The sequence below is a fragment of the Idiotropiscis lumnitzeri genome, chromosome 8 (assembly GCF_059441095.1).
Source record: "Idiotropiscis lumnitzeri isolate Australia: NSW breed Sydney's pygmy pipehorse chromosome 8, RoL_Ilum_1.0, whole genome shotgun sequence".
Classification (NCBI taxonomy): domain Eukaryota; kingdom Metazoa; phylum Chordata; class Actinopteri; order Syngnathiformes; family Syngnathidae; genus Idiotropiscis; species Idiotropiscis lumnitzeri.
Window position 1 is genome coordinate 18,158,581 of NC_142398.1, and position 20,247 is coordinate 18,178,827.

At 40.2% G+C, this 20,247-nt stretch overlaps 2 protein-coding genes and 1 long non-coding RNA gene across 4 annotated transcripts in view; 1 reads left to right on the top strand and 2 right to left on the bottom strand.

The window, feature by feature from the left end:
• Positions 1 to 11,952, bottom strand: part of LOC148332495 (uncharacterized) — a 44,646-nt gene extending 32,694 nt beyond the window's left edge. The window contains exons 1-2 of the long non-coding RNA XR_015844672.1: positions 11,862 to 11,952; positions 1,629 to 1,730 (exon numbers count right to left, since the gene is read on the bottom strand). This is a non-coding gene — a long non-coding RNA (uncharacterized LOC148332495). The remainder of the gene's footprint in view (positions 1 to 1,628; positions 1,731 to 11,861) is intronic.
• Positions 11,953 to 14,471: 2,519 nt separating this feature from the next.
• tmem186 (transmembrane protein 186) lies at positions 14,472 to 16,189 on the bottom strand. Of its 2 annotated transcripts, none has more exons than XM_088303317.1 (2): positions 15,993 to 16,189; positions 14,472 to 15,558 (listed from the first exon to the last, which is right to left on the bottom strand). In XM_088303317.1, exons 1-2 carry the CDS (start codon positions 16,041 to 16,043, stop codon positions 14,890 to 14,892), a joined length of 720 nt encoding a protein of 239 aa, XP_088159443.1. In that variant the 5' UTR covers positions 16,044 to 16,189; the 3' UTR covers positions 14,472 to 14,889. The 2 variants fall into 2 exon arrangements, with proteins under 2 accessions (XP_088159443.1, XP_088159444.1); XM_088303318.1 differs by having other exon boundaries at positions 15,896 to 16,073.
• A 659-nt stretch (positions 16,190 to 16,848) lies between these two features.
• On the top strand, positions 16,849 to 20,218 carry gde1 (glycerophosphodiester phosphodiesterase 1). The gene is made up of 6 exons (XM_088303316.1): positions 16,849 to 17,264; positions 18,051 to 18,226; positions 18,350 to 18,455; positions 18,727 to 18,819; positions 19,220 to 19,431; positions 19,510 to 20,218. The coding sequence occupies exons 1-6, from the start codon at positions 17,007 to 17,009 to the stop codon at positions 19,655 to 19,657; spliced, it is 993 nt and encodes a 330-aa protein (XP_088159442.1). The 5' UTR covers positions 16,849 to 17,006; the 3' UTR covers positions 19,658 to 20,218.
• The last annotated feature ends 29 nt before the right edge of the window (positions 20,219 to 20,247 follow it).

Here is a 20,247-nt window from a genome sequence, read left to right on the forward strand (position 1 = left end):
TTTATACTCACATATTTTTTAATGTACTGCTGAAAAAAAAGCCCTTTCTTCAAGAGTTGGCAAGTGCTACTGGAACAGATCTGGAGTTTATCTACAGGACCTTTTTTCTTTTTTTTTTAAATAATGAATCATTATCCAAGACAAAAGAAAAGCTGTATGTGTAAAGATGACAAAATACTTCTGAGACATAATAAAAACACAAGGCAGAGCTTTGAAGCGCAAGTTTTTGGAATCATTGTCGTAGTGAGAGATGATGATTCTGCTGGGAAATGTTCGGAAAAACGTCAGAACAGGCGCTAACTTTGTTGCATCTTGACCTAAATTGTGCATTTCTCATACCATCAACAATTTTATGATGCGTCCATATCGATCTAACGTTCTTTGGTGAAATGATCGTTTTTGGGTGTCTCTTTACATGACGTCGGCGGAATTTAATAAAGCATTTTCACATCAATGCTGTCATGACAACTTGAATGATAAGCATGCAACTGACAACGATAAGACATATCCACAATTTTTGGTCATACTTGAGTCGGCGCATGAAAAGCTCGCATTTCATGAGAACATAGAACGCAGTTTCCGTTCTTAGCCGGTAGATGTGAGCGCTCACCGTGGGTGGGAAAGTACAATAAAACGCAACAGTGAAAAGCAGTGAGACGCGACTCCCTCTGACAGCGAGACAGGTCACATGAGAGATGTCACATGGGGTCAAAGGTTGTCCAACTACCTTGGGTGGCATAGTTTGGCTCCCCCTGCCAAATCCTCCCTCGGGGAGCCATGACGAGACTTTCGACAAACTTGGACAAACACGAGTTGCTCTCTCAGTGCCCCGCTGCGCCTTGACATCTACACACTATTCCCATGTTACACATCATGTGGACAGCAAACCAGCTGGGGAGCGATTTGGATGATAAATATATTGCGCAATAAGCACATGACAGCCTGGGTGGGTTATTAAAGGAAAATGGTGTCAGCTATCTATGCCAGCGATAACAAAACTCCAGTGTCATGAAAATAAACTTTCTGTTGTAGTCGTAAATGGGAAAACGTCTACAAACACTAAATAGAAAAAAAAAAAAAGGGAATTTGTATGCCCATTTTATACCTTGCTTGAGGTTATTAGGGTTGAGGGCGAGCTATCCAAGGTGACTTTGAGCAAGATCTGGGGTACATCCTAGTGATGGGAAAATGAAGCTTCAAATTTGCTTCATGAACCACTTGTTGTATTTTTGGACTCCTCTAGATGGCACTGTTGATTTAAATAAAGGGTTTAAAAAATGTCAAGTCAGTCTGCTTTCAGCTCAACGTTGAACAGAGAGTGCCATCTACTGGAGTCCAAAAATACTACAACTGGTTCACGAAGCACATTTGAAGCTTCATTTACCCATCACTAAGATCCTAGACTGAGCTTCAGTCAATTACATATAAACTAACAACAATTCGGGCAGATTATTCTAGAGCAGCTGTATTTGATCACATGAGATTGTGCAGGTGTATGTATAAAGTTACATTGGATTCTAATGTATTATATAATCTTTATTAGTTCCTCCATGGTGAAATTTGCATTTGAATTGTGACTTGACAACATCGAGGGAAGGAAAATGGAAAAAATGCATGTAGCATCTTACCTCAGTTCTCATATGTAAAGCTCTGGTCTTGAGAAAGAGAAAAGATTCCCCAACTTGAAGATGCGTTTAAAACTTGCTCAGCAGCAGAGTTATCTCATCCATCTAAGAAGGAAAACGGTAGCTCAGAGTTAGAAAAAGGTACGAATTTGATAGCTGACCTGAAATTGTTTGCACATTGAAAGGCCAGGAAAAAGCACCAGCTGAAGGCAATCCTCCCAAAAGGCCATAAAAAAAACAAATAAATAATAATTTGATGAAAAATTGCATTGGATAAAAAAAAAAAAAAAAAAAAAACACGTCATTCTCAGGGGCTCACAAAAACATTTGAAACAGCCGACGCGATAGATGCATTACATCATTCGGAGGTTCAACAAGTTTGGGCTGGGCTCTAAAACTTTCGCCTCAAGGCTCCTGGCAACCTGCATGAAGCTCTGGCAGCATCATTCCAAATCTATATGGTGCTTTTGTCGCCAAAAAGAAAATAACACAATAAAGGTTTGAAACAGAACAGGTAAAATGTTGCAGGCAGAAAGCGAGCAATATTAGTTGTCACATCTTTGTTCAGATGCCGTTACATGCTAGCGAGGAATGTTAGGAAATAGAACAATAATCAGTCTGAGCTGGATGGATAAAAGCCACACAAGCACGGTGGGGGGGACACGCAGACTCTGCGCAGATAGGTCGGAGATTCCAACACAGAACATTTTAATATGAAGCATACGTGCTATCTACACGCAGGAGCGGGAGCCGCGTGAATTCACCGTTTGAGGGGGGGTGGGGGCTACCACCAATTGTTGGCGAAAGCGTAACTGAAAGAAAATTGATGGGCACAAATTAAAAAAAAAAAATCTTCCATCCATCACCCAAACTGCTGTAGAAAATTGTTTACAAAATTGTTGTTTTTCTTAATCACGACTGGTGTCGTCGTGGAGGCGAAAGAAATGGACCCTGGCCTTCTTCTACACTATTTTAGTCCAACACATCTTGTTGACTTCAAAAAACAGATTGCACATTTGGAGCATTGAACTGACCTGAATGCATCACGTCTGCAACCTGTGGGTGCAATTATGAACATCTCGGACTGTAAGTCTGGCCTCGCTTAAAGGACACGCGTGGATTTATGACAACTGAGGTTTATGGTTTTTGTTTGGAAATCAGTACAGAACAAAAAGAATAGATCCGCCTCATCCAAAAATATGATCCAGATGAGTCACTAATTTCACATGGTACAGCTGCTGCATGTTGTATTCAAACCCTCTTGAGAAAATTGAGAGGAAAAAAAAGATGACCAGAACAAATCATTAAGTAGTAAAAGAGAATTATTCTCAAAGAAGACAAACACTCAGGGCCAAATTCACAAAGAAGGAACGGCGGCTTCTGATAGCACCTTCTACTGGACTTCATTTAAACCGACAGTTTGCTTTGGACCAACGTAAGCATGCCCGGCTGAGTGCAGTGTTCCCCTGAAATCCCCTGGATGCAATATTCCAAAAAGTATAAATGCTGGCTTTGTATCAAAATACCATGGCCGAAAAAAAAAGGCATTTGGGAAGAGGACGATAAAACTTTCAGGAAGCAGGAAATACGGCGGCTGCACATAGTGCGTTTTTATTTATCCTATTTTGTATTTATTTCCGATTCAATTATTTCATCTTTAATTAATCTGATTTATATATTTAATTCAATTATTGTTGCATTGCACTGGAGAGGGGAGCTGTGATTGTATAGCCAGAGGTTGACGTTTGCATCTGGGAAACATCAGTTGCGATTCGAAAAGGTAGCACGTTTGCCAAGCTGGATACTATCAAGAATGTTCTGGAAAATTTAACCCAAAGCATCAAAAAATGTACACATGATTTATTCAACAATGTACAGTAAATTAAAACCGTCCTCCAATGTGATACTTTGCATCGATTATTACAAAACTATTTCCCATTCTCCTCAAGGTCGATATTAACCAGCGTGGCGATGCGAAGCCAATAAATGTGTTTTTCCCTGAAAAGCATGACTTTCTGTGAGAAAAGCTCGTACGGTTATTTTCCATCATTTTTCCTTGACCTGCAACAGTCTTAAAACAAGCACGTGAATTCCGGGTTCAAAATCTATTTTCACAATGCAGAAAGACAGACAAACTGCTGTCAGTCTTGTTTCTTGTTTGTTGAAAGATCCAATTCAGTCATGAGAGTGTTATTGCTGTATGGATTGCTTTGGATTTGCCCTTTGATTCCCCGTCGGTACTTTGTGGGAAACTACGGGAATAAATCAAATATTTTCAACGGCGGTAAGTCATTGGTCAGAGTTGCGTGTCACAGTGCATCTGTGTCTCGCAAAACATCGGCGGCTCTAATCCGTTGCTGTTTAACCACGGCAAAGTGGTTCATTAAACAGACATTCATCTTGATTAGGATTTTTTTTTTTTAACTTTCAAAACCTAATTACTAAAGTAAACGGTGCCATCGATACAAAACCAAATACCCGATGCAAACAGTTACGACAAAGGCATTTGCAAAGTTATTCAATTACTGAATTCTTGCTGCGACTTAAAAGAAAAATCGAGGGGCACAAAGCAAATTGGATGTAAATGAGGAAAGGCAATAAACTGCATGGCTAAATGCATAAAAAAAAGTGTTAAGTCATGAATGTATGTTAGCGGACATGACAAATACTAGAATTGTTTGCCCATATTGAGATTCCATCAAATATAACTTGAAGATAACCAATATAAATCACATATTAAACAAACAGGTTTCTACATCAGTCGGAATCAACTTGGAATGGAAATCGGCAGTGATGGGAAAATGAAGCTTCAGATTTGCTTCATGAACGAGTGATTATATTGTTATGTCCTCCAGATGGCACTGTTGGTTTAAATTAAGGATTTAAAAAAAATGGCAAGTCAGTCTGCTTCCAGCCCAATGTTGACCAGAGAGTGCCCTCTAGAGGAGTCCAAAAATACTACAACTGGTTCATGAAGCACATTTGAAGCTTCATTTAGCCATCAGTAGAAATCGGCTGTAAAGCTGCACTCCGAAACGGAGTTGAAAAGTAGCCCTATTCTTGAATGATCAGCTTCCACACAGCAGCTTTTGTTCCTCCTTCCTCCTGTGATGCTGCGCCCTGTGAAACAATGCCAAACTTTAACAACCATCTTAAAACCACATGTATTCACACACAGCCAGACACAAGTTCCAATTTTAAGGTCATGGGTGTTTCAAATGAGATGACAGTGCTTTTCAGCAAGTGGATCCACCACACAAAGGCAAAGGCATGCGCACGCTTCTCTCATTAATCATCATTTGACATTTTTGTCAGCAGTCGTTGTGATTTTTCTTGATTGAAACTGGTGATACAAGGTCGCTCGAGAATGTCCTGTTCAATATCAGCCTGGGTGAAGACAGCAACGTGCTCCAAGGCGTCACTACTGCACACGACCTAGTTCCAAACCACCAAACGCAAAAGTTGACTTTTTTTGAAGGTGGAGATGTGCCAACCAGGTTTAGAAGGTGGAACCAATAGAACAGGCTGACGAATGAACATCACAAAATTACAGCGGCAGGCCGTGCACGGTGAAATAACGTAAGGCATGAGGAGTGTTTCCTTTGCTCATCAAGACCAGATGGCATCAGCTATTAGCTAAGAACTTGATCTTCACTGGAAAATGTTGGATTTCACAGCAAGTGTTTTCTCTTTATGTGACTCGGCTTCCTACACTTGATGTCAATGCATCACACGTGCTCTCTTATCCATGTCGGGAAGCCACATGAGGGGAAATAAGAAATATGCATGCCTTTCGGTGTTTATTATTATGTAATAACCAGCTTGCGGTGTTTTGCATTGAAGCCTCATCGTATTCATTTCGACGGGGACATGAAACAGTCTGCGATCAGGTGAGACGACATGAGCCTAACATGCGCTGGAAATTCTAAATAAAGCGTCAAGCATGCCGAGGTGGAGGAGAAAAAAAACAGCCTCTCAGATGTCAAGGCCCGTAATGTGTGAGGCCAGTCCCGGTTTATGTGGATTACAGCTGAACAAATAACAATATCAAGAACGAGATAAAGAACATCTACTGTATAGTCTACATTTGTCAACGGGCACAGACTCTTCCTGAACGGGATAAATGGATGGATGGATGATAACAGATGTTAAGACGCTTAACAGCTGTAGTTTCAATTGAATCCTCACATTGACGGAACAAATTAAGCTGCTACAAAAAAAATGTAAAAACTCAAGTTAGACTTGTTCACACAAAGGCATTTTTCAGCAAAAAAATATTTGTTTTATTTCATAAATTTGGGTATTTAAAAAGTTAAAGGTTTTTAATGATTCTTATTTTTATATTAACAATAGTAACTTTTATTTTTTATTTATTTTATTTCAACAATTTTTTTCTTTTAGCAAAATCCACAACAAAATTAAATCATTCATCAGATGATTTGAGATTGTTTTTAATAAAATGATCAGTTTGTGTCGCATATTTTAGGTAAATAATGGACTTTTTTGTTTGTTTAATTATCCTGAATTTGCATGAAATGAGGCCAATTCATATTTTTAAAAGAAATAATATAATCATCTGCTGCCGCGGCGCGAAAACCATTTCCAGGTTGAGCCTCACGTCAAAGTGCGCATGGTGAACAGACCTTCCTTTAATAAACAAAAGCAAGAATTAATTACAACCTGGCTGAAATCGGACGAGAGTTGAGAACCTTCCTGCTGTCGAGTTGATCTACAACAGAGATGAGTGTTCCGATCGCAAAGAGCACTTAATGCTCAATTAACGCAGTTGTCATGAGGATCGCTTTGAAAAAGAAGAACTCGTGGCCCATCAACTCCCCCCAAAGGATTTATTTTTGGGGTAGATGGATTGAGGGTGCAAAGAGCCGCTATGCACGCAGGCCAATATAAATACCACTCGGACGTTTAAATTACTGCAATTTATGCTCTGTGGGGTAACAAGACTGTGCAAATATACCATTTGCAACCTTATAAGCTGCCCGTTACGCTGTGACATCACAACTTGTTGCGAAATTACACATGATGCCAGCATCTTGCATTTACAAAAGAATTTCAGTAAGATAAGAAGGTCAAAATGATTCATCCGTTTTCTTTACCGCTTAATCTCATTGGGGTAACCAGAACCACGTTTCCAACGTGCTACGGAAAAAAAGATGCAAAACCTGGAGTGTGTCAGATGGTCATCTAAAACAAATGCGACAATTATTTTGAAGATATAAAATCTACAGGGATATTTATGATGGAAAAGTTGTAAATGTAAAAAGCATATGTGGATGAATGCATCAAAAGTTAAACAAAACCTGGATTTGCAATCACGTGAGATGTCACAGGAAGTTTCAGTTCTAAATCCTATAGCATGAACTTCACAAGTACGCTTTGTTGTCTCACACTGTTGTCATATTTAAGAATGAAATACGATGACGTGCAACACACGCCCACGGAGCTCAGAATCAGCATGTGGCTCGCTTAAATCCAGTATAAATCATACTACACCACAACTTAGACCTGCTTTTAGGTAGTCTAAAAATCTAGGCTACCGTATTTTCTGGACTATTAGACGCACCTCTACATAAGCCGCAGCAACTTTTTGGGGTGGAAAAAAACAAAATAAAAGCCGCACCAGGCTATAAGCTGCAGTTTTCTATGTTGAAAAAAAAATAGTTGTTTACTGCACAACTTTATTTTTGTTGTTGGTTAAATGTTATCCATCAGATTCACAAAACAGAAAATCCGAACCATCATCTCAATTTATTTACTGCCATTAAAGTGGATTATAGTTGCAAAAATCCCCATACAAAAATTCCCATGGTGAGTTACCAGAAATACTGCAAAATGCCCCCCCTTTCGGGTTTGTAAGTATTTTGTTGTTGACTATGTTCCCAGAGTCGCTTCGATCCAACAGTCTCCAAGCACAGAATCCCCCTTCTGAAGAACAAAAGGTGGACGTGCATGTGCAAGTGGACCGTGTCTATTTGCGTACACTTAAGTGTGTGGACGCCGTGTCCTCTCAGATGTCGCACCGAATCTCTCACTCACGTACGGTAGGTGTGACCCACTCCTCATCCTTCCCGAGTCGGGGGAGCGAGCGATCGAGGGAGCAGCCGTGATCTCCGGTGCTGGCTACGGAAACAATGGCAACGTGCCTCAGGGTGACAGCAGGGGACAGGAACAAGCACAAACACAGGAACCGGCCATTCTGCCACTAGGGCAGGCCACCCTGAGAATTTGGAGGCGGGACACTTCTCTCCCTCTCTCTTATATGCCCTAATATGAGGAAAAATGACACGCTTGCTGATTGTGTGCTGTTATTAGCCAACGGGTCCCGATGGGAGCAGCTCTGAGCGCCGTGTAGTCGTAAGCAACGGGACAGAGTTATTTTCAGACATAATGTATAGTCACTTGGAGCCAAGAAATCAGCCTAATGAGGTTTTCCCCCAAATTATAACAAGTGATAATGTTATGAATGGGGTCAGCATGGTTCTATCATTCTTGAGTGGGTTTTCTCCATCCGGGGCTGCAAAGTGTAACCTGCCGCTCATCTTGAGTCAGCTGGGATAGGCTCCAAGTCACCCACGACTCTTCTTACTGCTCTCAGGAGAGCTTTCTTAACACCAGAAAGAAGCCGGCGTCAAGGAACTTCCAAAAAAGAGACAGCTGAATTCTCCTTGTTAGCAAATTTTAGGCCCATCTCAAACCTTCTTTTCTTAACCAAGATTGACGGGAAAGATCCTGGAATAGGACTGATTCGTAATTCATCGTTTTTTTTGTTACATCCAACTTAGTAGGATCGATTTGGGGAAGATCATTTTAGTTTGAGCATGACTGTGCCTCAACGTGTAAAGCAAGGACTGGGATGAGTTTGGTGCACACAAACAAGACAGAGACCTGACCTCAACCCCAGTACAAAAGAAATTGTGAGCCTCTCTTATTTCCAACATCAATGGCTTTGACCTTTCAAATGTTCTTCTGAGTCGATGTACAAATAGTAAATAAATTACTATTTGTTTACTCTCAAAACCTTTACAATGTATATATATTTTATGTATTATATATCAATATATATTTTTATATATTATATATTTTTATGTTTAAAAATAATAATAATAATAATAATAATATATATAGAAGCAGCCATGGCACTGTACTCATTGTCAGTGCAGTTCAACAAAGTCGCATTCTATTCTAACTGCAGGTATTGTTATTGTCGCAGCTCATTCATTATACTTTCCACAATGGCCTCACTGCTAATAGCATAATAGCGCAATAAACCTGCAAATCAGCGATGCACAACAAACCATTGACTTCCGCCTTGTTCTTTGTTCAGTTTTAATGCCAAGTACTGAAAGCCTGCAGCACTACAATAAGTTAGCAGATTGCATCGCTCGGCACCCATTGGGCACGTAGCAGCTCACACCACCCACACAACGCTCCTGCTGCCTGTTGTAGCATTGTTCACTATTGATGAGCTTGACCTTGAGGAAATCCTCCCGAGCGCCTGTCAGTCTGTCCTGATGGTGGTTGCCAAAGTAAACACCACTAATCAGCCAATAAATCACTCTCGGACTTACATGACATCTCCCTGATGAGGAACAAGGTTGTTCTGAACTTGTGGAGTTATAAAACGACACGCTTGCTATAAATATAGTCATATAAGAACAACAGAATCTTATTTTAGCTGCGTCATTCGGTGATACAAAAAAGAGAGATAGCTTCGAGTCGCTGCACATTTTGTCTTTCTTTCAAATAAATAATTGGACTGGCTTTCTTTGAGGCTCAAAACGTCATGTTTGTGTTGTGAATTCCTTGGTGGAAAGAATGCGTCTGCTTGGGGAAATGGAGGAAAAAAAAAAAGAAAAAAGATTACATTTGGTAGCGGGTCAAAAGCGAGAATACTTGGACTCGGTCAAGCAAACTAGGATACATTTCACCCAAGAACACAATAGATGTTGTGATGCGTGCAGTTCTTGGTCTATTGTCAGATTCACCCAGCCTCACCCTGTGTTACCCACAACATGTCCTCTTGACTATTACTGGAAAAAACATAGATGGGACAAGTGAATCCTCGACTCCTTTTGTTTTCAAATTCATCCCAAGAGCAAGAACTTTGTCTGGCTTATGCCCAGGTTTCCATGGTGGTATGACACATGGCGGCAACAGCATGGCGGAAAATTCACACATATGTTATTCTGATTCTTTATTGTGTGAAGGCGGAGGTCTTCACACATATGTTATTCAGATTCTTTATTATTATTGTGTGAAGGCGGAGTGTTATTCCTATTCTTTATTATTAAACTTATTCCGCCCGTTTTTTTTACGCTTAACTACTTCCACATAATTCAACCGATTCACTTCATTCCACTTTTAACGTATTCCACTTATTCATGTGATGGGGGCTTCCATTTTTCACGTCATTCACTTATTCAGATTAGTCACAATTTCACATTTTTCACCCCAAATTCACCCCATTCATTTCGATTGGGAAATTCAACATTTCACACTCAAATGCTTCCAGTTTGAAATTCACGACAATCAGGTCATTCATTTCGCATTCCTTTAACTCCTTTCACATTATTCATGTGATTCCCTCTATTCATGCATTCCCATTTTACATGTTTCACCCCCAAATTCCCCATTCATTTCCAATGGGACATTCAACATTTCACATTCAAATGTTTCCAGTTTGAAATTCAAGTTATTCAGGTCATTCATTTCACATTCATGTAATTCCTTTCCCATAATTCATGTGATTCACTCTATTCATGTAATTCCTTTCACATAATTCAGGTAATTCAATTTAGATTCATGTAATTCCTTTCACATAATTCATGTGATTTACTCTATTCATGTAATTCCTTTCACATAATTCATGTGATTCACTTTATTCATGTAATTCCTTTCAAATAATTTAGGTAATTCAATTTAACAACAATTTAACCAACAACGTGGCTTCTTCACCCCAACAAGAATATTTTCTTATTTTTCTCTGGAATATTTAGTTTTGTTTGATTTTGTTTACATCAATCCTGTTGTCATAGAAAAGTGTCCAATTTCTCCATACTTAATCCATTGTAAGCAGTTTGGGTCGTGTTGGGATGCCTCGGGGGGGGTGAGCGGGCTTATTGAAGGAACCAATTCGCATGATGGACTGAGATCAGTTAAAATTTCCTGTCTTCTGCGGCGTGTCCACCACTCGTAATTGTTTTCTCTTCCCAAAAATGGGATTTCCTCTCAACAATACTGTATATTTAAGGTAGTGATCCGGCTTAGGGTTCATCTCTGCTCCATGTGTTTCGGATTTTCTCGGAGACATAGTGGATCATACATACTGTATAAAAGGGGGTAAGGGATTGTTGAAGTTGGTTTCCTACCATGGATCCTATGAAAAGTGTGTTTCTAATTATAAACTGGGCCCGAGGTTAAGCACACTCTCCGTAGGCCACCATAGCCACGGGGGTTTATGGTACCAAGTTCCAAACTCCCACCAGGGACGCAAAGCTGCCCACTTTCGACTGGCCATAAATCAAGCTGGTCGTTGCACTTGAGTTTGAAACGGAGATGCATCCTGTATTCAAGTGGAGGGGGAAAAAAGTTTTCTTCAAATCATCTCAAATTTATACTCATGCTCAGTAATTCATGTTGTTTCCCAATGTTCAAAATTCACCCTTGGGCTTTGACAAAGAACCCAAGTGAGGGTACAAAGCAACAAGACGTTAAAATGACATCAACCAACATGTTCATCAACCTTTATGATGGCAAAGAAAATCAAGTCAACATCCTTGATGGAATTAGTCATAAACTCCTTCAACTTCTCCATGAAACACTAACACATACGTTGTGCAGCGTCTATAACATGTTAGGAAATTAAAATTTTAGGATCATTTTTTTTTTACATTTTTTTTTTTTTAATGGACGAAAGTGCATTTTCATCCGTCCCTGTAATCAAGTACCCACTGAGAGAAACAGCGCCATCCTGTCTTGCGTGAATAGTAAAAATGGAAGGATGAGGACGGACGCGGGACGGAGGACGATTATTTTTATGAATAAGAACAGAGGGACGATGAAGGAATGGTGCCCAGGTCGCAGGCGGACGGCAGCAAAATAGGGTGAAGTGCCCACAACGGTGAAAATTGAAAGATCAAAGTTCGTAAAACATAAAACTGTTAATGGTTGTTGTTTTTTTTTTTTCATTTCTTCAGACAAACGAAGATTCTTTCCTACCTCTACTAGTTTCGACGTGCAACTGCCGTTTTCTTTGGGATCTTTGGAAAAAAAAGTCCTCTTGATGATCCAATCACATCCAGGTGGCACCACTTCCGGGTATAGCGTTACGAAAATCTTTATGCTAATTAGTTGATTTTTTTTTCATGCCACCTGGATGTGATTGGATCATCAAGAGGACTTTTTTTTTAAAGATCCCAAAGAAAACGGTCCCGAACCGAAGACGAAACTAGTAGAGGTAGAAAATAACCTCTCGTTTTGTCTGAAGAAATGGGGGAAAAAAATCAACTAATTAACATAAAAAAGACAAGATGAATTTCGAGACTCTACAAAACCTTTGGCCAAAAATACTGAATATTACAACATATAATCAAATACTATGACAGGGTGTCATAATTCTTTATCCTTCATTCTGGAGTTTTGTCTTCTTTTGCAACCTTAAGATACAAATTAAGCATTTGATAGCGCTGAGCAGTGACAATTTTCACTTTATTGCCCACCCCCCTGACAGACATCCTTATGAACCTCCTGGTTTACATTAGACTCATAACACAAGGAATGTGAGTTACTTCACGGTGAGACAGACTATAGAAAACAAGAGGAAATGCTCCGTAGACAGGAAAGTTACCCTTTTGTGTCGTTAGAATTCAAAAAGTAATGACAAAAACAATGTGGAATGCAACATACAACAATGAAAGGGAGTAACATACTCTCCTGATAAAAACATGTGATCACCATGATCCCGCATGACTGTACATTCCACCATTCACTCATTGAAGCGTTTACCGTATAAGTTGTGATCTTAACATGATGGCATCTCGCAACGTTGTTCTTGGGAAAACACCAAGAGCCGCCATACACACCAGTTCTTCATGTGTCCTACTATATGCAGTATCGTTTCGGACTACGGAGACAAAGAAAAGCAGCAGCGCTGTTCATAAACACAGGAAATGGGGCTGAACATTAAAAGCTAAATCACCTGTGTCGCTATCGAGTCAAGTTCAATGCAATATTGTTGATCAGAGGAAGCTCGTCTCAGTTATTAACAATGAGCAAACAAACAGAGGTGGGTCTGGAGTCGCTCTGTTTGACTGCGACAAGGAGCTGGGGGGCTTTCCTACATTGGAACACAGCTCTCCTGGGCCCTTCAAGAGAGCACTGCCAGAGTTCGACTTCAAAACAGCAAGTTTGGCAAGGAGGTTAAAAAAATTGAGTCCAGGCTCATCCTTTGTTCTTGTTTTCAAGTCCTTTTGGAGCCCATAGGTGAACTGACCCTGGCCAACGACTTTCGAGTGAGATTGCAATTACACAACTGGATGTTTATTCCCTCCCCAGGATGTTTGAGTGGATTTATAATTAACAGTACTGTAAATAGCAGGCTACAAGAGGTCTGTTCCTCTCTAACGATGCATACAATACAAGACAATTTTATTTATATAGCGCATTTCACAACAGCTGGAGCTATGGTCCTGATTTCACTCGTGTTTTTGCATTTGAAACATCATGCAGAGAAAATTATTTAGATACAAACCAAACCTGTATTGCACAACTTATTATTGTATGATGATTAATTATAAAGAAATGCCAAGGGGGTGGACGAGATAAGTTTCATCTACTACTTTTGAACATAAACTATACTGAATGGTGTAATTTATTGCTGTTTAATTTTTTTCCATTTTCTCTTATTTGTATCTCTTTCTTTTCCTCTCTACGTTCAAATAAATCAACCAGTCAATAAAAAAATACAAATATATTAAAATGTGAAGGCCTCAGCCTGCACAGAATGAAAATTGTGGTCGCTGTACGCAGAGGCGTCGAAAAGGGGGGAATAAGGAAGGATTTTAGGGGGCCCATGATCGACATAGACCCCCTAATAAAATGTAAATTTTGACAAAATAATACAGCACTCCTTAATAAATATACAATTACTCAAATATTATATTATTATAGTAATGTTTCTTTTCATGGGGTCAAAAGTACCTGGCAGCTCCCCTGGTTATACAGTGAAATGTGTGGCAAGGGTAATCATGAGTAACCTGAAATAAGTGAACAGAAACTTTCTCTTTTGCAGTCCGTGTAAAAAATAAACATAAAAATTACAAGGCTTCGAGCGACATCTTGAGGATTATTAGATGTATTACAAGTGACAACCATCCATCCATTATCCAAACCGCTTATCCTCACAAGGGTCGCTGTCAGACGAAAATATCACTGAGTACGCGACACCGATTTTATTTTCGCCACAACTGCACGATACAAGCAAAAATATTGTTTTATTTCGCTGAATGGCTTACACCAACAAGAATTTAAGCAGAAAACACGATTGACTCCAAAGCTTAGTTTCTAAACCAATCACGTCGCTTGTCTCAAGCTGCATTCTGATTGGCTATCGATAACAGGAGGGTTTCCGACTTATGTCCTTGTCAAGCGAGGAATCCCAAAGCAACGTTCCATCAGGTAAACCCGTGTTACTTTCATTTTTTTTGGTCCTGAAAACATAGCCTCTTATTGTAATTATACACTGTTGCATTTTGTGTGGTTAAGAGTTTCGCAATAATGTGGCCAGCAGCTAGTTGTGAACGAAAATGCAATGAATGGAACAAACTGCTAATGAAAAAGCCACACTTCCTCCTTTTATTTTTTATCTATTTATCTTTCATCTTTGTATATACCGAAGACAAGTGCTCATAGCAAACTGCGACTTCCCTGAGAAATGCAAACCTTTTGTTTGTGGTTCTTTGAAGTAAAAGTTCAGCATTTACAGTAGACCTAAATATTGTCAGAGGTGTTTGATAACTTGTCCCAGTATTGATGCAGTTTTTAGGTACATGAGCATCAGGAAATTGTAATAACACTCTTCTTCAGAACAATTGTAAGTAAACATACAGATATATATTGATCAGCAATGCCACATTTGTTCAATCTTACTGAATTACTTAGATGTCATCTGTCAAGAGGAGCACCATTTCAAATGATAAGATTTATGTGTCAGCATTGTCCAACATTATCACATCACACGTAGCAAACATCAACTTAAACTTCCAAAAACTTTGTCAAAACACTGTTTGTCCACCACCTGTCCAAAACGTGTGGAGAAATACAAAGTGTGCGGAGTACTGTACCGCTTCAGTTTTAGTATGGTCTCATTTGGAGAATCCCCGGTGTCCCCAACAGTCATAACGTCTGACACGGGCATGTAAATGTCATGGCGTCTTCCCCAGAATGTCAGGTGGGACACTTTGAGGGTGTTATGGTTTGAATCCAGGTACATCATTCCCACAACCCTTCTGAAGAAGTGGCTAGCAGTGTACAACATGACACCAGCAAAGAGAGCCATTCCTGTCGAGTAGTTGACAAGAAAAAGGGGGGCATCTCCCATTTGGTACAGAATGTATACAGGTGGGAGGATTATCACAGTGAGCCCAGTTTGGAGTAATTTTAGCCTGGACACGGCTCTGATAATCTTAATGTGTGGGAATTTATAAATCATGCTGTATTTCTTTGTTGACAAATCTGAGCACCTGACAGAGGCTGTGATTTGGGGAGTAAAGGGTCCATAACAGCCTTGACGGAGGGTGATGAGCTTGGATGAAGAAGGCCGCACCCCAGAAGACAAAGGAACTGAGAACTGTTGGTATGATCTTCTGATGCAGGACAGGAGGTGGGACCTCAACCTGCCTGGGAACGCTGAACAGATCTTATTGGGGAAAGATAACAAAACATTTATATCAACATATAAATTGAGTTGAGTAATAATCAAGTAGTGCAGTACTAACCATTGTAATGCAAAAATAAAAATGACATAAAATCATGGAAGTATGTCAGTCCATTAATTTCACACATAATAAAGTTTAACAAACATACACTAGTTGTCACCTCTCTAACATTTTACGTCGCAACTAAACATTATTATGGTATTGCTAAAATGCTAAATTAATTTCTTGTAATGGAAAATAAAAGCACACTAGCCAAGGCTAAGTTTAAGACAAAATACATGCTAGACGACATCAACTGCGAGTAAGCAAATTCCTCACCAAGCCAGGCATCAGGACCCACAGTAAAAGAATAAATAAATGATGTCTAGGAATAGGAGAAGCGCATTGTTGTCATAACGTTAAACGTCAAGCTTACTTGTGAAACAGAGGACACGAGAATAGAAGACACCCGGAAGTACTTCTTCATTTTCGGTCAATGGACTATAGCAGCTTGCAATCAAGCTTACTTGTGAAACAGAGGACACGAGAATAGAAGACACCCGGAAGTACTTCTTCATTTTCGGTCAATGGACTATAGCAGCTTGCAAAGGCTAACTACCGCCATCTAGTGTGTAACATAACAACCGACATTGTTTTTAGATTTATTTGCTTTCCAAACAAGGCTCGTCCAGATTGCCCCTAAACAGAGGCCTTTTAGCTTTAAAATTTGAGAAGTAAAAATCAAGTTTTTATCTACTCACATATTTGCAGCCAGTAGCATAAACTTGCGTTTTTTTAAACTGGTTATCAATAATCCAAACATTTTGAGGGCTACAATATCACAAGATATTAACCCTCAGTTGTGCTGCTTATTAAACTTCGGTGTACCTTTCTGTACTTGGTTTAACAGATACAATTAATATGAAGTCCAAAAATGTGTGTCATGGAATATTGTACCCCGGGAGGGGTCATCCACATTCCGACAAGTAGATTCTTTAAGGGGACTAGACTACAATATTATTATCATTACAACGGAGTTTGTAATTTCCCCCCAAAATCCTCCCAATAGTTTGCGCGCAAAAAGTGAAGGCATTATATTTGACATTGTTTTCCAAATAGCTGACAGTAATTAAATCATAAATAAAATAGAGTAGCTTGTATTCCACTTGCACATTCTTTTAAGTATTCAGACATTTTACTCAATTAATAAATCAAAAGTAGACTGAAATGATTAAACCACTCTAATAAAGGCGTTTGAAACAAAAACGAACTTCGACGTGTGATTTCAGCGAGCAAGTTGCGGAAGTGACGTAGGCCAGAGGCTGCGGCTGCACATTGGGCGGGATTAAAGTCATCTGCGGAATACTCGATCATTGGGGGTAAAATATTACGATTTTGAACTGCCCCTCCACTGCCTTCTCTCAAGACACCACCACACCTGGAGCACGACATGCTGCAGCTGGGCGATGAGGTCTCGCTCTACTCTGTCGTGTTCGTGGTGGTCCTGCTGGCCACTCGCAGTCCGGTGTGGTCCGGCGTCCTCACCGGCTGCCTTTACCTCTTCCTGGCCATGTTCCGCTTCCCGCAGCTGCCGGCCGGCCGAGCCAGACAAGTGATTCACCCGGCAGGATCCGGGAAAGTATCCGTGGTGGCCCATCGGGGAGGCGGACACGACGCACCGGAAAACACGATAGCGTCCATCCGGCTGGTAAGCGCATCGACGGGGTTCGGTCCTGGGGGAGAACCTGTCTCCTTGACACTCACATTAGTGATAATGTCCTCATATGTAGTAAATGTATTGGTGTCATTCTTTGAGGTAGCGGCATCCCACACGCTCTTTTTAACCCTTTAATAATCAATACAGTAAAATTATACATTTCCTTTCGGCATTTGTCACAAGAATCCAAATTAAAAAAAAAAAAAAGAATACTAAACGATTAAGACGTCACTTGATGGCAAAGAAAATGAGAGCATATCAAAGCTGACAAAAGTACTTGCATATTGTGTTTAAAAAAAAAAGACTCGGAAAAATAGAAAAAAGCCAAATGGAAAAAAATGAAATAGAAATTAATTTTACTTTGTATTGAACGCAATTTCTGAAAAAAATTCATTTGAAGGCTGTGAAGCTGAATAAAACCTTGTGGAATGACGTTGAATGAACCTGAATTATATTAAAAATAACTGGGAAAGGGTCTCCTGTCTTGAAGAAAGACTGTGACATTCCCAAAATTAGATACAGGAGATGAATAGAATTTTTATAAAATTTTGGTTGATGTTTCACATGAATTGTCGACCCTAACATTTTGTGTGATACCAAATCATATTCATCCTATTGATGTCAGTTGATCATGCAAGCAAATTCCCATGACACCTTTCCTAATTGGAGGTCAGATATTAATAGAAAGTTAGCATTATATGTTATAATTTATTAAATGATCATTAAGGACTGTTAGTGATGTGGAATTGATTTTTGATGAATCCTATCACGCACCAGGCTAGCAAAAACGGAGCCTCCGGAGTTGAACTCGACTTGGAGTTCTCTGCAGACGGGGTCCCGATCCTGATGCATGATGAGAGCGTGGATCGGACCACAAATGGATCGGGCCCCCTTAGTAAACTAAGATTTGCTGACTTGATTAAACTGGACGCAGCTGCTAAACACCGACTCAGGTAAACTACAGACATGACTTCACCAATATGCGCTTCTTTTTCTCATCCTATTCCTACCACGCCTGCCTCATTATCAGGCTACATGTACCAGATGAGAAAAACATGTGAACTTTCTATTTTCAGGGACAAGTTTGCTGGTGAGAAGATCCCAACACTGGAGCAGGCAGTGGAGGAATGCCTCAAACTGCAACTCACCATATACTTTGACGTGAAAGGCCATCCAGACGAGGTGCTGTCCAAAACGATAATCGAAGGCCGAGTCACATTTGCATGTTTTCACATGTTGACAAGGTCATTCTTGTCTCAGCTTTTTTTTTTTTCATATCTTGTGAGGAATGTAAAGTGGCAGTGGTTGATTTCGCAGACGGCATTAGGCTTGATTTCAGGAGTGTTTAGATAGGCGGATTTAAAAAAAAAAAAAAGAAAAATCATAAACTCACACAACACACACGCTGAAAATCTGTTGCTACCTATTGTAACTGTGGCGTTCCCTCTGGCAGGCAGCTGCAGCGCTCTCAGCTCTCTACAACAAGCATCCAGTCCTGTACAACAGCAGCATCGTCTGCTCCTTCGAGCCCAAGGTCATCTACAAGGTTAGGAGGCTTTTAATCCTTTAATCGTCAAGTGTTTGGGACTTGATTTTGCTTCTGCAAGTCCAGTCCTATTTCTCATCAAAGAAGATGCCATACAAGCAGTTTTCCTCGTGCTGTTCAGCTTTGGAAATCGTTGACAGGATTCTGTTCAAGGGTTCGTTGTATTTTTCTGCAAAAACTGATGATAGTGATCATAAATAAAAATAATTTTAAAGTCCATTCAGAAAATTCCTGATGCCAAAATATGAGCCGCAAACTTCCGATCAGCTGATGTGAGCCACAACTCCCGGCCCGACGCTCACTCACTTGGCCACGCCCCTTAGAGGCACACATCCAACACATGACTACTACAACACGTACAGTCATTTTGGTTCCATTCTTCCATCCATTCCCTGCACAGATGAGGCAGACTGACCCGCAGGTGGTCACTGCGTTAACCCACAGGCCCTGGAGCTTGAGCCGCTTTGGTGATGGCTCCCCACGTTACTCATCACCGTGGAAACACCACTGGCTGACATTAATGGATATCATGTTGGACTGGGCCCACCATCACGTGCTGTGGAAACTCTGCGGCATTTCTGCCTTCCTGGTGCAAAAGAACTTTGTCTCGCAGTGAGTTTGTTTGGCAGAGGCCCAATCATCAGTCATACCTACAATTGCAACGTGCAATTATTATTTTTTTGTTTTCAGGGACTATGTGCAATACTGGAGCCAAAGAGGGGTAGAGGTGGTTGCCTGGACTATAAACAACGGCGTGGAGAAACAACACTACCAGGAGCTTCTGAAAGTCGGCTACATCACTGACAGCCTTGTGGAGGACTGTGACCCGCACTACTGACATTCCCAACATGCACTGACACACAAAAAAAAAAAAAAAATCAAACCCAACGTGCAGTTAAGACGGTTACTTTTTTTTTTTTTTTTTAACTCTTAATATCCTCAATGAGAAAACATTTTCCATTGTTTACATGTGAGGTTATTGTGGAGGTCACCTCAGGACGTTGCGTCCAATCAAACATGCAGCTACACAGTTTTAAATTTTTGATTGTTCTATGGACTGAGATGATAAACTGATGTATGATACTAACCCTTCTGATGTAACACTGGGACTCTCACTCTTGGCCTGTGGATTCAGGTGAGCGACCCATATAGTAAGAGATAAGCAGACGTAGTGGTGATATCAGTCTGGATAAGCTTGTCTGAGCCGCTTCTTGATCAAGGTGCTCTCCGGCGGCAACCCACAGATGACCCCCGTTTCCTCAAGTTCATCTATCTTCAAGGGGAAATTTGATGTACGATATTGTAAAAATGCAATGGTGGAAGACAAAACGACTGCATGAATGGTATATATCCCTTAAGTGTAATATCATTAATAAAGCCAGTGTTTATAAAAGTGTGATTCAGGTGTAAATTTTATCTACCTTTAAT